We start from the raw sequence: 17,192 nt of genomic DNA, 5'->3' as shown, positions 1-17,192 counted from the left end.
GGGACCTTGTCAAAAGCCTTTTGAAAATCCAAATATACCACATCCACTGGTTCTCCCCTATCCACTCTACTAGTTACATCCTCAAAAAATTCTATGAGATTCGTCAGACATGATTTTCCTTTCACAAATCCATGCTGACTTTGTCCGATGATTTCACCGCTTTCCAAATGTGCTGTTATCACATCCTTGATAACTGACTCCAGCAGTTTCCCCACCACCGACGTTAGGCTAACCGGCCTATAATTCCCCGGTTTCTCTCTCCCTCCTTTTTTAAAAAGTGGAGTTACATTAGCCACCCTCCAATCCTCAGGAACTAGTCCAGAATCTAACGAGTTTTGAAAAATTATCACTAATGCATCCACTATTTCTTGGGCTACTTCCTTAAGCACTCTGGGATGCAGACCATCTGGCCCTGGGGATTTATCTGCCTTCAATCCCTTCAATTTACCTAACACCACTTCCCTACTAACATGTATTTCACTCAGTTCCTCCATCTCACTGGACCCTCTGTCCCTTACTATTTCTGGAAGATTATTTATGTCCTCCTTAGTGAAGACAGAACCAAAGTAATTATTCAATTGGTCTGCCATGTCCTTGCTCCCCATAATCAATTCACCTGTTTCTGTCTGCAGGGGACCTACATTTGTCTTTATCAGTCTTTTCCTTTTTACATATCTATAAAAGCTTTTACAGTCCGTTTTTATGTTCTCTGCCAGTTTTCTCTCATAATCTTTTTTCCCCTTCCTAATTAAGTTTTGTGGTCTATCCCAAATATGTCGATTGTGAGAGTGATGTATGTAGGTGCCATCTTGACCAGAACTTTTAGGCCCCATATCTAAGAAAGGATAAGACCCTAAGACATAGGAGCAGAATTAGGCTGTTTAGTCCATCAAGTCTGCTCTGTCATTTGATTTTAGTTAATCTATTTTCCTCTCAACGCATTCGCCTGCCTTCTCCCCACAGCTTTTCAATCCCTGACTAATCAAGAACCTATCAACCTCCACCTTAAATATTCGCAGTGACCTGACCTCCACAGCACCCTGTGGCAGTGAATTTCACAGATTCACCACTCTCTCACTAAAGAATTTCCTTGTTCTAAATGGATATCCCTCTATCCTGATAGAGCTCCTGATATGATAAGTCTTTCATTCCCAGAATCATTTTCGTGAACTTCTTTTGAACCCTCTCCAATATTAGCACATCCTTTCTTAGATCAAGGGGTCCAGAACTTCTCACAATACTCCAAGTGAAGCCTCACCAATGCCTTATAAAGCTTTATATCCTTGCTTTTATATTCTAGTCCTCTCAAAATGAATGCCAATTTTGCATATGCCTTCCTCACCACCAACTCAACCTGCAAGTTAACCTTTAGGGAGCCCTACTCAAGGACTCCCAAGTCCCTTTCCGCCTCTGATTTATGAATTTTCTCTATGTTTTGAAAATAGTCTGTGCTTTTATTCTTTCTAACAAAGTGCATGACCATACACTTCCTGACAGTGTATTCTATCTGCCACTTCTTTGCCCATTCCCCTAATCAGTCTTAAGTCCTTTTGCAGCCTCCCTGCTTCCTCAACACTATTTGCCCCCTCCACCTAGTTTTGTATGGTCTGCAAACTTGGCCACAAAGCCACCGATTCTGTCATCCAGATCATTGACATATAGTCTAAAAAGCAGTCCCAACATTGACCCCTGTAGAACACCACCAGTCACTAGCAGCCAATCAGAAAAGCTCCCTTCATTCTCACTCTTTGCCTCCTGCCAATCTGCCAGTGCTCTATCCGTGCTAGTATCTTTCTTGTAATACTATCAGCTCTTAAACAGCCTCATGTCAAAGGCCTTCTGAAATTCCAAATACACAACATCTACCATTCTCCTTTGTCTATCCTGCTTTTCACTTCCTCAAAGAATTGCAACAGAATTTTCAGGTAAGATTTTCCTGAAGGAAACCATGCTGACTTTGGTCTATTTTGTTTCCAAGTACCCTGAAACCCAATCTTTAACAATCTACTCCAACATCTTCCCAACTACTGAGGTCAGGCCAATTGGCCTATCATTTCCTTTTTTTCTGTTTCCCTCCCTTCTTAAAGAGCTGACAGGTGGGCTAAACCAGGTGAGGGTTGCCAACGGGTCTCATACCCCGTAGGACATGCCTGTGCTAGCATGCGAAGTCAGCTCTGGTGGTCTGGGCAGACGAGATCTACAGTGAGATCCAAACTTCAGGAAGGCAGTGCTGCAATGCTACCTGGAAAGTAAAGAGCATGGTGAGCCACCGAGGTCATAGTCAACCACTGCAACCAGGGAAGGCTCCAGTTGTGACACCTACTCGTACCACTGGACCTGGACTTCTGAGGTTGAGAGAGTAGAACTCCTCAGTGCAATGGCTTTTCCATTTAAAAACTCTCTTGCACAGATTTCCTACCATGGTCAGTGGACAACCACTAGTAATATTAATAGTGTTCTAATTTGTTTTGTATTTCACTTAAATACATAAGTTAGTCCTAACGAAGGGTCTCAGCCTGAAACGTCGACTGTACCTCTTCCTAGAGATGCTGCTTGGCCTGCTGCGTTCACTAGCAACTTTGTGTGTTGCTTGAATTTCCAGCATCTGCAGAATTCCTGTTGTTTAAATACATAATTTGTTACTCAGTTAAACAGTGGTTTGTATTTTCTCTTATACCTTTTTAACTATTTCCATGAAACTTTGGCTAATTGGGGCACCCACTTAATTGGGCCAAAATGTACTGGTCCCGATGTGTCCCAATTAACCGGAATCCACAGTATTTTAACAAGATATCATGCTATATCAGTTTAATTAAGCTTTGCACAGAAACTTTGCCAGTACAAATCAACAAAATATGGGTTTTAGATTGCTTTTCACAACACAAAAGGAAGAATCCTCAAGAAAATGAAAAAAAAAACTTGAGCTTTACCAATAAAAAAGGGTTTGTGATAAAATTATAATTTTAATAAAGGTCATACATGGTTAAACACTGAAGCACGTACCACACTTGCAATTTGAGGCAAGTGGAAGGATTATGTTATATATGTAATTTCTACGTTATATATGTAATTTCTGCGTTATAAATATTTTTCAGAATTACAGTGAGAGTAGTCTAGGCAATACACAATGAAGGAAATTTATGTACTGACTGTTGGCTGGTAACTGAGTTATATTGAAAGAAGTGTGTTGTCAACCAACATCAGTATCACTCAAGTTCCTCACTGAAGGGACAATTTAATGGCTTTTTCAGAAATATTGCAAGGGTAGGCAAAAATGTTTTCTTTCAGTAAAAATCAATAGCTGATATTTTGTTGCTCCCCACAGCCACTTTTACAAACTTTTCTTTGATTCAGTTTTCCGAGTAACCTGGATTGAGCAGAAGAAAGCAACTCTTATTTCTGCAAAGCCTCTCCCATGCTTAAACAATTCAGTTGAAAGGAGTAAATTCTTCATGCATACCAAGTGTAAGACAATCAGGTCAAATCAAAGACAGTGGAACAAATTAAGTTCATTTATACTCCAGAAAGAAGAATTCAACAAAGGACGGTCAACTTTGTGCTTTTAGTTTACATAACTATAAAGGACACAAATCCAAGTTCTGTTGAGATTAGGGACATCATATCAGAAGCAAATGAATTCAGTCATGATGTTCTGTTGCTGGCATTAAGCACAGATTTTGTAATGATTAAATAGTCAAGCATAGTGACTGTCTAGTTTACTTATGTCTGTACAGCTTACAGCTTATAGAGAGTCTGATAAACATCTCTCCATTGCTCCAGAATCTGAGGTGTGAATGTGATCTATGGACTGCATTAGCAATTATTGTATGGTAAGTTGCCAGGATACACCAGTGACTTCACAATTAAAACAAATATTTTACATGACAATCTCTGCTTTCAGCCCCTAATACAAAATACATTAAATCATCCTTGGAGAAAATAGTTCTGCATAGTATTACTATTATAGAATGACAAGATAATAATTTCAATGTAAAAGCAAATATAAGAGAAGAATTTATTTCAAGCCCTGCTTGTAACTCTTCAACTACTTTGGCGTATCCAGTACAGTAAAAGTCATTTTAATTATTATTACTACAAGTGAGAGGCAATTTAATTTGCTCATGCAACATGTGATCAGTACAGCCTTCATTGGATTGCGAGCAAGACACAAGTGGCAGTTGTCAAAAACAGAAGTGTTTCACAACAGTGGATTTCCAAATAGTGCACAAATATATTTAGCGATGTAAACCTTTGGTCATTGTGCAGTCTAGGCTCTTGTGACTCTAGACCAGTGTTCCCCAACTTACATGTTGCCCATTGCCCAACACCCCTCTCTCCCCCCCTCCCCATCAAAGCACTTTCATACTTGCCAACACCTCTCTTAGGCACAATATACTTTCCAGCGCCCCATAGTGTAAAAACATGTCTACCATATGCTAACATGAGAAAAATGATTCTGCTTTAAACTTTTATTTGTCTTTAAACCTAGCTTACACAGTCCCTGTATGCTGTACAGCAGCTTCAATATCAATGTGATCCTTGAGCTTGATGGTTTTTAGCAAGAGTTGAAATATCTGGTTCAAGTTGTGACAGCAAAAGCCTTAAGCCCCCACACGTAACAATGTCCAAGTGTTTTTTGTGTGTATGTGGTTCACTGCACTGAAGCCTGTTTCGACAAGGTAGGAGGGTGGAAATGCATTGAAGAGCAATTTGGCTCTTTTCCAAAGATCAGGAAACTTCAGATGACAGTGTAGCCACGTATCACAAAAGCCGACATTTTTGAAAAGCATTTTTGCTTCTTCACATTCTTCCACTTAGCAAAGAAATGGGTTAATTACCCAGTCTGGAATTTCCAGATCATTCAAATCCTTGAATTGATTTTGAAAATCCTTCTTCAGTGACTGCAGGTGTAAGTAGTATTCTTGCAAATCACCATCTATGAAAGAGAGTGCCATACTTTCCATACAGGGAACTGAGAACATTCATCTCCCAATGTTGTCTTGTATTTTCAATTTTTTGAAACAAGTGGACACTGCATGTTTTGCCTAGATTAAATTGAAATTGTCACCCAGCAATTTCATATTTAGAATGTTCATTTTGTCATACAGATTGGCAAGGTATGCTGCATCTCCACATAGTTCAATCTTGTTTCCCAAGCTGTTGTCGACTTCGAGCAAAAATTTAACCACTGTGACAAAAAGATCAAAGAAAAGCTTTAAGTGGCAGCCTTTTGTTAGCCAGTGCACTTCAGTGTGAAGAAGCAAGTGTTCAAACTCTTCATCATTATCTTGGCATAACTGATGAAATATTCTGCTATTTAATAGATGATCTTTAATTTTGTTGATAGCAGATATCATAAGAGTCATGCTTGAAAAAAGTCACTGGCTGAAGTACTTAGCTGTGAGATGTTGATGATGAATTACACAATGGATTACAAACAAACTTGGAATTTCTTCTTTCATAATTGCCACTAAACCAGCATGGTGACCTATCATATATAGTGCTCCATCTGTTGCACAAGAAATCATGTTCCTAATTGGGATACTTTTATCCTCAATATACATTTTGAGTTCATTGATTGATTTTCCATTGTTATTTGTTTTTACCTTTTTACAAAAGAATCTCTTCATAAATTTTTCCATTTCTAATAAACAGTACTTATGCCATCAGCAATGTCTTGTTGTCTCATACAGTGGACTCATCCAGTTGTATCCCAAATTCTGTTTTTTGTAGCTGTGTGAATAGTTGATACTCAATGTCTTTGTTCATTTTGTCAATATGATGAACTCGAGAGTTATTACTCAGAGGAATTGATTTTAAAATACTGGTATCCATTTTGAGAATAGTGGTGAGCACTTCTGATACAGCAGGCATTATTAATCTTTCACCAATGGTATGAGATTTTCCACACTTTTCTATCATTTTGGAAATGTTATAAGAAGCAACGAGACCACTATCGAGGTCATTTTTAACTTTCTTGCCAAATGATTCGAGTGTACAACATTTTTCAAATGCTGCTTTCGTCTTCTGGAACTGAGTAATACCATAAGTAGCCTTTTCAGGTTATCTTTTACGGAAGTGTTCCTGCAATCTTGATGGTTTCATTAGAAAATATAGTATTACAAATAAGACTCATGGGACATTACTGATCTAACGGGATGGAATAAAACCATACTCCAGGTACATAAACATAGTATTGAAGCATTTCCTGTAGTTTCTGTTTCTTAGCAGGATTAGAATTCAAGGCCTCGCCCTCAAAGATTGCACCGTATTTATCCATCATTAATGGGGCTAAATTAAAATGAAAAATTAACACAAACTGGGAATGACTATTGGATGTTGATGACAGCAGCAACTTGACACAGATGGAACGATGGTAGCAGCATGCAGAGGTGCGGCAAGGCGAAGATAAAAACGATCACAATAGCGAAAATTAATTTAAAAAGGGTCCAGATTGGATTCTGAATGTTAGTCGGGATAGAGCTAGTGTTTGGCAAGCTACCTTGATACCACCCCAGTTAGTGCAATTGACCAGTCAAGGAAGTCTCATAATCCCCAAAGATGGTTCTTGACTGCAGATATGAAGCCACGGGGTCACTTTGAACACCTCAAGAGGAATCATCAGGGTTGGCAGTTCCAGTGATTCCAACCAGCGCTATATTGTTGCATGACCTGTTTTCCGTTGATCTGTAGAGGAAGTTGAGAGGGTGTACTTGACTTACCAGCTGTTAAATTGCATGAACTTGTTCTGTGTTGCAAGTTAAAGGGAATTGTTGGGCACACTGGTTGCTAATTTATGCATCCCTATTAATGTCTTTTTGGTTGATACAGTTGGATGAAATTGCTGAGTTTCAGATGTGTTGTGAAGACAAGTGCTCACTGCCTGCAGAGCTATGGTTCTTCCTGTGTTCCAGTGCCTCATCCTTTTGTTTTAGAAAATGCCTGTTCTACTAATTGTTGGTCAAGTCTCATGCCTCAAGTTAGGCATACATCTGCTCCCCCCCCCCCAAGAATCTTGAATGCCCCCTTGGCACAAATAACTGCCCTTGTTGGGAATCACTGCTCTAGACCTGTTGATGAGTTTACTTTTAACTATTTGTTTAATTCAGGGAGAGAATGAGATGGACATAAATGCAAGCATGGATTGCGATGTCCACATGCCATGAATAAATAAAGAGGAAAAAAAACCTGACTGACTTCTATACGTGAATAATTTTAGCTCTGAATTATGCTGCTCCTTCTGCTGATAAAGCATGATGTACTTGAGGTGAAATAAGAGGATTATGCTTCATTCAAAACAATTACCATCATATTAATACCTCTTCCTTGAAGTTTAGTTAATGAACAGAAGCTTTTTAAGCTACCTCATTGTTTCCTTACTAGATTTGATGCAAGCATTTGAGCAATTCTACCTGCCAGTCTGCAAACATTGAGGGTGTTGTCATCCATTCTATACAATGGATAGAATACAATGTCTCAGATAGGAATTCTGGTAGATATTTTACGTATTTATTGGTGCAATGTGCAGCATTTCCGGAGTTCCATCTGTTTATTGAGCTGCATAGCAAAAATAGAATTCGTTTTATTCATTGCTTCACAATTTACAGCAACTCTTTTTGCCATGGGCATATGATGGAACAAATATTATTTCTCAATATAGTCAGATAAAAGCAGAAATCTTTAACTTTCTATTAAAAAAAATACCAATGATTTATTTGTGGTAGAGCAGTCTCTGTCATTGTAAATGTTGTAATGTGAATGCATGATGTAAGAAATAACAATATAAGAAGATCATAGTTAAACCTTTACAAAAGATTATATTTAGATAGCAACAAATTAAAATGCAAAATCTATTTATGAATGATACCTTGTGCACATTTTGTTTGTATAGTTTGTTCAACGTGTTTTGTTCATAGGATACAATAAAATGGCCATTGATCACATCTGTATTCTTGAGTCAAAGAGATAGGATTAGTCATTATTTTCTTCATAGAAATTAGTTAACTTGTAAGAATACTTAAGGGTTGATGTGAATCCCATTTTGTTGAAGTTTCAAGGGAGAATACTATTTATTTTCATTGTCCCTGAATAATTATGCTCTTATTTTGGCAGGATTCTGAGTCCTTGGATACGTGTATTCAGAATACTCTGTCAACACTTTATCCTCCCTTTGAGGCCACAGCATCCACTGTTCTCTGTCAGGTTTTTGATGTAGTGGAGAAAACATATTGTGGTGATGGATTGTGCTACCTTATTGATTTCCTCGTCCCTGCTAAACACATTCTGCAGTGCATCCAGCAAGACGCTTGTGTAAGTAAATGTTTAAAAGCAGTGAATGGAGGTAATTTATAATATGATTTAATATGTTATGACTTAATATAAAATGAAAGAGTGAAGTAATGTAAAATAATGTGATGGTTATGATAAATGTCGTTATTTAAAATGTAAAATACGGTTGTTAAAGATGCTAGCTCAAAGCAAACTGCAGGAAAAGGTACAGTTCATCTGCAGTAAGTTTATTTAAACTTGGCCATGTATTTAGAAGAACCAGAAATGACTTGGTCAAAAAATATGAGAACTATGAATTGTCCCTTTAAACTTTATCTCTAAAGACAATTTATAACATCAAATCTATTCATCCAAGAAGCTATTACTTTTTTGATCTTAGAGCCATGTAGAAAGGACTAATACAGGAATATTTTCATTCTGTGCAAAAATTTGATAATGAGTATTTATTGAACCACCAAGCATATGGTTGGAAAGCACATTAAATCTGATTTGTGAATTCCTTAAGAATTGATGAAATGAAAATACAGATGTGTTTGTATTTTGTTTGATATTTTAGAAGCATGTATAAAGGATCTTTGTATGTTACTGAATGCTTGATAAATGTAAGAATGACTTGGGTTTAGTAAACACAAATCCTGTTAATATAACTGACAAATTTTCTACAATTTAAGAGATATCAGTTTAGGATAAGTGCTTGTTTTAGTCAACGGTTTTGCATGCCAAATGCATACTTTTGTGACATTGCTCTTTAAATAAATCATTATCATAAGTAGTGTGACTGGAGCATCTTGAGTAATAACTGGTAAAAATAATGAAATACAGAAAGTACAGTTTTGTTTTAAAGGTCAAATCTACATTAAAGTGGGAATGATTTTTCTTGTTTTGATTTGTTTTTTATTGATAAATGTGGATGTTATAAACTAAATTTTATTAAATAATATTTGAAAATGTCTAGATATAATGTTCATTTTACCATAGTTGAGAACTTGCACCAGTTTCTGAAAATTGTGGATTCAAGGCTCACACAAAGACTTGAACACAAAAACCAGGCTGTCACACAGCTCAGTACTGAGAAAGCAGTGCCCTGTTAGAAGATTTAGAAGTTACATTGAAGATTCATGTGCCCTCTTGGGTGGAGAGCAATCTAGTGAAAGACCAATGAAAGAATCCAGTTCAGCGATATGATTGTGAACTTGGTTAGATGCACAAGGGAAGTGGAGAAGAATGGCAAAGGAGAGGAGCAATCTCAGTCTTCCGACTATAAAGTCCAGCAGCATCTTGCACTACTTGGCAGTGAAGAGCAAAGCACAGCACAGGAACAAAGAAGGAAATATAAACTTTTCAATTATTTGCCTTAACTATCTGTAAAGTAGGTTGGTTGAAGGTATAGAAAAATCTTAGGAATTCATGGATTTTCTAATGTGCTTTTGTTTCATATTAGTCTTTGTCATTCATGTATATTTTTGTAAGCTAAATTATTAAACTTGCTATTTTGGTGGTTCTTCTGAATGTGGTCTGCCCCCTCCCCCTCCACAGCAGAATAGACATTGTTCAACTAGGTGTTTTTCAGTAGGCATGACAAAAGATACTACATTCCTTAAGGGAAGAAGTAATCAATGCAAATGAAAATACTGTGCTTTTGGAAGAGCAAGATAAAGAGGATTGATTTGGATGGATTCAATTACATATCTGGCAAAATAATTACCTCCTGTTTTGTAAACTTGAATGATGCTTCAAGTTTTAGAATTGGTGCTTTAAGTTGTCTGTTCCTCCTTCTGCTTTGCACTCACTTAAAGATGAAATGAAAATTTTAACTTTTCAAGCTCAAAGTCAAGTTTATTGTCAAATGCACAAGTACACGTATACACAGATACAATGAAGGATTTACTTTTAGGAGCATCATATGTACATTGTATGATCTAAGTAGCATTCACAGAAAAATATAAATTATACACGATTTTACAAGAAAACATAATTAGAACCAGAATCAAGACCATTTCAGTGTAAAGTGTTCAAAGTGTACATAACGTTCCTCAACTGTAGTGGTGAGGGTTTTGCCGGTCGATTCAAGAATCAGATCGTTAAAGGGATGTAGCTGTTCTTGAACCTGGTGGTGTGGGACTTTGAGCTTCTGTACCTCCTGCTGATGGAGCTGAGAAAAGATGGCATGGCCTAGATGCTGGAGTTCTTTGTTGATAGATGTTGCCTTCTTGAATTTCCTTGGATACTATCAGTGGTGGGGAGGAGCATACCTGTGATATATTGGACAGAGTCCACTACTCTGCAGCTTCTTATATTACAAGCATTCAAATTGCCATACCACACCATGATTTCAGGGTACTTTCAATAGTGCATTTGTAGAAGTTCATTAAGTGTTTGATGATAAATCAAACCTCCTTAAATTCCTGGGAAATCTCTTTAGGTTTTGTTTTCAATCCATTTATCTCATAGGCCTGTCTGCAGTGTAGCATTGCCTCTTAAACCCTTAATTACTACTTATCCCTACTCAAGGGCCGATTTTCTACCTGTGCTAAACCAACAAGTTGGGCCTTACACTTGTTACCTTGATTCAATATCTATTTGTTAGCTTGATCTAAACATCAAGAAAATCCAAGTCCTGCACCAACCTACTCCAGATCAAGCTCCTGAACCTCTAACCATCCAAGTTGACAACATACCTCTGGAGAACTCTGATCATTTCCCATATCTTGGCAGCCTTCTTTCTTCAAGAGCCAACATTGATCTTGAAATGAATTGCAGAATAAGCTGTGCAAGTGGAAGTTTTGCCAGGCTGAGAAAGGGGGGTTTTTGAAGATTGAGATATCAAGACCAACACTAAGCTTCTGGTCTATAAAACTATAGTCCTCCCCTCCTTGCTATATGGAGTGGAGTCAATAGACAATTGGTGCAGGAGTAGGCCATTCAGCCCTTCAAGCCAGCACCACCATTCACTGTGATGATAGCTGATCATCCACAATCAGTACCCTGTTCCAGCCTTCTCCCTATATCCCTTGATTCTGCTATCTTGAGCCCTCTCTAACTCTTTCTTGAAAGAATCCAGACAATTGGCCTCCACTGCCTTCTGAGGCAGAGCATTCCACAGATCCACAACCCTCTGTGTGAAAAAGTTTTTCTTCAACTCCATTCTAAATGGTCTACCCCTTATTCTTAAACTGTGGCTTCTGGTTCTGGACTCCCCCAACATTGGGAACATGTTTCCTGCCTCTAGCGTGTCCAATCCCTTAATAATCTTATATGTTTCAATCAGATCCCCTCTTATCCTTCTAAATTCCAGTGTATACCAGCCCAGTCGCTCCAATCTTTCAACATATGACATTCCTGCCATCCCTGGAATTAACTCAGTGAACCTATGCTCCACTCCCTCTATAGCAAGAGTGTCCTTCCTCAAACTTGGAGACCAAAACTGCACACAGTTCTCCAGGTGGGGTCTCACCAGGGCCTTGTACAACTGCAGAAGAACCTCTCTGCTCCTATACTCAACTCCCCCTGTTATGATGGCCAGCATGCCATTAGCTTTCTTCACTGCCTGCTGTACCTATATGCTTACTTTCAGTGACTGATGAACAAGGACACCCAGATCTCGTCGTACTTCCCCTTTTCCTAACTCGACACCATTCAGATGGTAATCTGCCTTCCTGTTCTTACCACCAAAGTGGATAACCTCACATTTATCCACATTAAACTGCATCTGCCCATTCACCCAACCTGTCCAAGTCACCCTGTATTCTCATAACATCCTCCTCACATTTCACACTGTCACCCAGCTTTGTGTCATCTGTAAATTTGCTATTGTTACTTTTAATCCCTTCATCTAAATCATTAATCTATATTGTAAATCGCTGTGGTCCCAGCACCGACCGAGCCTTGCGGTACTCCACTAGTCACTGCCTGCCATTCTGAAAAGGACCCGTTAATCCCCTACTCTTTGTTTCCTGCCTGCCAACCAATTTTCTATCCATGTCAGTACCCTACCCCCAATACCATGTGCTCTTATTTTGCCCACTAACCTCTTATGTGGGACCTTATCAAAGTCATGGACAACATACAGCAGGCACATAAAATCCCTGGAAACATACTATCAAAGATGCCTCCAAGAGATTGAGAATTAGCCGGAAGAGCAGGTGTACTAATTCCTAGGTGTACTAGCATCCTGGAGGAAGCTGGTAGTTAGCACAACATTTTACAGCAGAGGTGATCCAGGTTGAATTCCTATTGCTGCCAGTAAAGAGTTTGTAAGTTCTTCCTGTGCATTACCTCCAGGTGCTCTGGTTTCTTCTGGTTGGTAGGTTAATAGGTCATTGTAAATTGTCCTATTATTAGGCTAGGGTTAAATTGCGGGGGGGTTGCTGGGTAGCATGACTTGAAGGGCTGGAAAGGCCTATGTTTGTCAATTAATCAAAAAAAAACAAACAAACTTTAACTCCGTAGCCACATTTGTGACTCAACACCAATTGTGATGGGTTGGCCATGGTTCAGTGATGCCTATAACATCATACATGTCAATCTGAAACAGTGCTACTTTCATCTACTTTATTCATATACTGCATGCATTTAACTATGACACCTTCAGTCCTGTATTCACCCTTTTTGATTTTGTCCACCTTCTACATTGCAACTCATCCTGTTGACTGCAATTTTGTCTTATGAACAGCCTCTTCTTATTACACACTGCCTCTGTAAACCAGCTACCTCATCTTCAGCACTATCATCCACCTTTCCTACGATACTTCTTGCATTGAAATACACACAGTTCAGGACGCTAGTCAGACCATGCTCAACCTTTTGATTCCTAACGTTGTCTGAGGTCTTACCAGCATCTACCTCCACAAGCTCTCCACTAACTGTTCTGGCACTCTGGTTTCTATCCCTCCGCAATTCTAATTTAAATCCCACCACGCAGCATTAACACACCTTCCTACTAGGATATTAGTTCCCCTCCAGTTTAAGCGCAAACCATTCTTATTGTATAGGTCCCACTTTCCCTGTATTAAACTGTATAATCGCATACGTAAGGCTCCTTTTCATTGACTACAGCTCTGCCTTTAATGCCATCATTCCAAATAAACTGATTCCTAAGCTCTGGAACCTGGGCATTAGCACTCAGATCTGCAGCTGGATCTTCAACTTCCTCACAGACAGGACCCAGGCTGTAAAAATAGGGGACAAGCTCTGCTCTACAATCACTCTGAGCACCGGTGCCCCACAAGGCTGTGTACTCAGCCCCCTGCTGTACTCACTGTACACCCATGATTGGTAGCCAAGTTTCCATTGAACTCAATATATACGTTTGCTGATGGCACAACGATTGTAGGCCGTATCTCGGGTAATGAGTTTAAGTACAGAGTGGAAATTAAGAACCTGGTGGCATGGTGCGAAGACAATAACCTATCCCTCAACGTCAGCAAGACGAAGGAATTGGTTGTTGACTTCAGAAGGAGTAGCGGACCGCACAACCCAATTTACATCGCTGGTGCGCAAGTGGAACAGGTCAAAAGCTTTAAGTTCCTCGGGGTCAATATCACAAATGACCTGACTTAGTCCAACCAAGCAGAGTTCGCTGCCAAGAAGGCCCACCAGCGCCTTTACTTCCTGAGAAAACTGAAGAAATTTGAACTGTCCCCTAAAATCCTCACTAATTTTTATAGATGCACTGTTCTAGGGTGTATCACAACCTGGTAAGGAAGTTGTCTTGTCCAAGACTGGAAGAAACTGCAGAAGATCGTGAACATGGCGCAGCACATCACACAAACCAATCTTCTGTCCTTGGACTCACTTTACACTGCACGTTGTCGGAGCAATGCTGCCAGGATAATTAAGGACACGACCCACCCAGTCAACATACTTTTCGTCCCTCTTCCCTCCGGGAGAAGGCTCAGGAGCTTGAAGACTCGTACGGCCAGATTTGGGAACAGCTTCTTTCCGACTGTGATAAGACTGCTGAACAGATCCTGACCTGGATCTGGGCCGTACCCCCAAATATCTGGACCTGCCTCTTGGTTTTTTTGCACTACCTTACTTTCCATTTTTCTATTTTCTATTTATGATTTCTAATTTAAAATTTTAATATTTACTATCGATTTGTAATCCAGGGAGCGGGAAGCGCAGAATCAAATATCACTGTGATGATTGTACATTCTAGTATCAATTGTTTGGCGACAATAAAGTATAGTAGAAGTATAGTTTTTGCCTCACTAGTACATTGCATGGCTAGCAATCCTAAAATCACAACCCTAGATGTCCCATTTTTTAACTTAGCAAACAAGATGCCGCCGTGTATGGCGGTTGTGTTGCGAGCTCCATTCCGAATCTACAGTATACTACTAATTTCTAAAATTTTCTTAGCCTTTTCTGTTCAAGTAGCTGATAGTCACATCTATGTTGCATTGACTGTTCTATTTATTATAAATTACTATGATTGCACATTTAGACGGAGACGTAACATAAAGATTTTTACTCCTCATGGATGTGAAGGATGTAAGAAAAAAATTCAATTCAGCTCCCTGAACACTCTGTGTAGAACCTCGGGCACTCATCCTACCCATCTACCAGAGATTATGCTGGTAGATTAATTAGCTTCTTTAAATTGCCCCTCATGTAGGTGGATAGCACAAGAATTGGAGCCAAGTTGATGGCGAGATTAGGATGTAATGAAATGGAATCAGCTGGAATAGTCTGAGAGCTGGAATAGTCTTGTTGGGCCAAATAACCTCATATTTCATAAGAAGATGTGAGGGGAAAAAAGAATGCCTGTCTTAAGTGATTGATGTTCACTTTTAAACAGTGACTTCTCGTTCTAGGATCTCTCACAAGCAGAAACATCATTTCACATCAATGTTTTAAAACCTCAGTGTATCATTATGTTTCTGTCAGTTACTTCTGTCCCTCCCTCAGTCTCTTTTAATCTCCAGTAGCTACACACCTAGTAGGTCTATCCTTTCCTCATTAGACATCCATATATTTGTCCTATCAGTCTTCAACTAACTGCTTCATTATGTATTATGCTCTTACATCTAGTCAAATAATAGCCTTCCATAAATAAGAAGAACTAAACTGTACCCCTTACCCACCCTACCACTCCCCCGTCCTTGGATTTGGCTGCACCGGGGCCCCCTGCATCTTGAAGTATCACCTCCCAACTTTTGCTAAATCAAAAAAATGCATAGGTTGGGAAAAAAAAGCAGAATGTTTGAAACACTCAGCAGATCAGACAGCATTAGTAAACAGAAAATAAAACAAGTCTTGTGAAGTCAAAGAATTTTTTGGACACTCTGGATTTGTATTTAATTTTGCTCACAATAAATAAGAACATTCTGTTAGTTTTCCTAATTGCTATGCCTGTCTACTAGTCATTTCTGACTAGAACATCCATATACTTCTAGATCTCAGAGCTTCTAAACTATTTATTTAAAATTCTGATTTTTTTTCTACTAAAATGGCAATCTCATTTTTCAAATTGTATCCTTTTCCTAGGTCTCTGTCCTATGAATTTCTCCGCAGTCTCATTGTATCCTGCCCAGAAATTACTTTCCCATTTATCTTTACGCCATTAAAAAATTCACCAACCATACCTTCATCAAAGCCAGCCGGTGGTGTAGTGGCATCCTCACCGGTCCTGGGTTTGAATCCGACCGGCTGTTTGCACCTTTTCCATCTGTGCTGGGTTGAGTGTTGAGCTAGCAACTTGGCTGGGGTGGCATAACTTGATGGGTCGAAAGGGCCTACTCCGCACTATATCGCTAAATAAAATAAATAGATCAAAACATTAACATTTATATGGTCCCCCTTGATCCCAAATTTACAGGAACAGGATGCAAGAGCAGTTACTCAAATAGCTTAATGTTACACAAAATTGAAATATGTAACCTGTATCACCAGGAAGAACAGAGCATAAAGCAAACAGGCACATTACCTATAGCTTCCCTTCCAGGTCAGATGCCTATCTGATAGGGAAATATATTACCATTCCTTCTTCACCATCGTGTTTGAAATATGGAATTCCTTTCACTAATATACAGCGGTTATACCCTCACCAAAAGAATTGCAGTTGGTCATCTAGGAGGCCTATAAGGATGCAGTTAGGGTAATTGATACCTATTTCCTGTGAATGAATAAAAAAAGGTTACATCAAGCAATTAGAAAGGACAATTAAAACCTTCCCTGTATTTCAAAAGGGGTAAATAAAAGTGTGTTGTTATAATTGAATAATACTTTGATAAGACCATCAGCATAAAGTTTTTATCTCCTAGTTTAAGGAGTGCTATGCTTGCCTTGATGAGAATGTAAATCTTAAAAGGAGCGATTTGAGTATAATGAGCCTTACTTGTTGGAGATTGTGTACAGTAGGATCTTATTAAAGAATCAGGAGATTTGAGCGGATGGATAATGTAAAGATGTTTCCTCCTGAATTTAAAGGGAGTGTGAGAAAAGGGGCTTCAGTAAGGGTAAAGGGAATGATGGAAACAGGACCTAGTGAGGGCCAGAAATTCAGATTCAGATTCAGGTTTATTTATCCCATGTACATTGAAACACAAATGCGTCATTTGCATTAACAACCAACACACTTTAGGATACGCTGGGGCACACATTTCGGTTCCAACATAACATGCTCATAATGTTCAACAGAGTAACACAAGCAACATCAATAACAAAACAAAATAACAGCAGCAAAACATATCCTTTCCCATTGTCCAACCCTCCTACCCACTCACATACATAGACAGGACAGGCTGCTTCTGGGCCTTGGTTCTTGACCCCAAACACTCAGACTTAAGCCTCCATCCTCCAATTTCTAGTCCAGGCTCATAAACATCAGGCCACTGGTCTCCAGAAAAGCCGAACCAAGGGTTACAACCTTCAGATCTCTACCTTTGGAATTGCCAGCT

At 39.0% G+C, this 17,192-nt stretch overlaps 1 protein-coding gene across 1 annotated transcript in view; it reads left to right on the top strand.

Moving 5' to 3' along the window:
- The window catches only part of plekhg4 (pleckstrin homology domain containing, family G (with RhoGef domain) member 4), a 175,630-nt gene that overhangs the window by 7,557 nt on the left and 150,881 nt on the right, over nt 1-17,192 (top strand). Inside the window, exon 2 of the mRNA XM_063067558.1 lies at nt 8,113-8,310. Within this exon, the coding sequence (XP_062923628.1) occupies nt 8,113-8,310 (198 nt within the window). The remainder of the gene's footprint in view (nt 1-8,112; nt 8,311-17,192) is intronic.

Source organism: Mobula hypostoma, chromosome 14 (assembly GCF_963921235.1).
Source record: "Mobula hypostoma chromosome 14, sMobHyp1.1, whole genome shotgun sequence".
Classification (NCBI taxonomy): Eukaryota; Metazoa; Chordata; class Chondrichthyes; order Myliobatiformes; family Myliobatidae; genus Mobula; species Mobula hypostoma.
The sequence above is the reverse complement of the archived record's forward strand: the minus strand, read 5'-3'. Positions and strand labels throughout refer to the sequence as shown.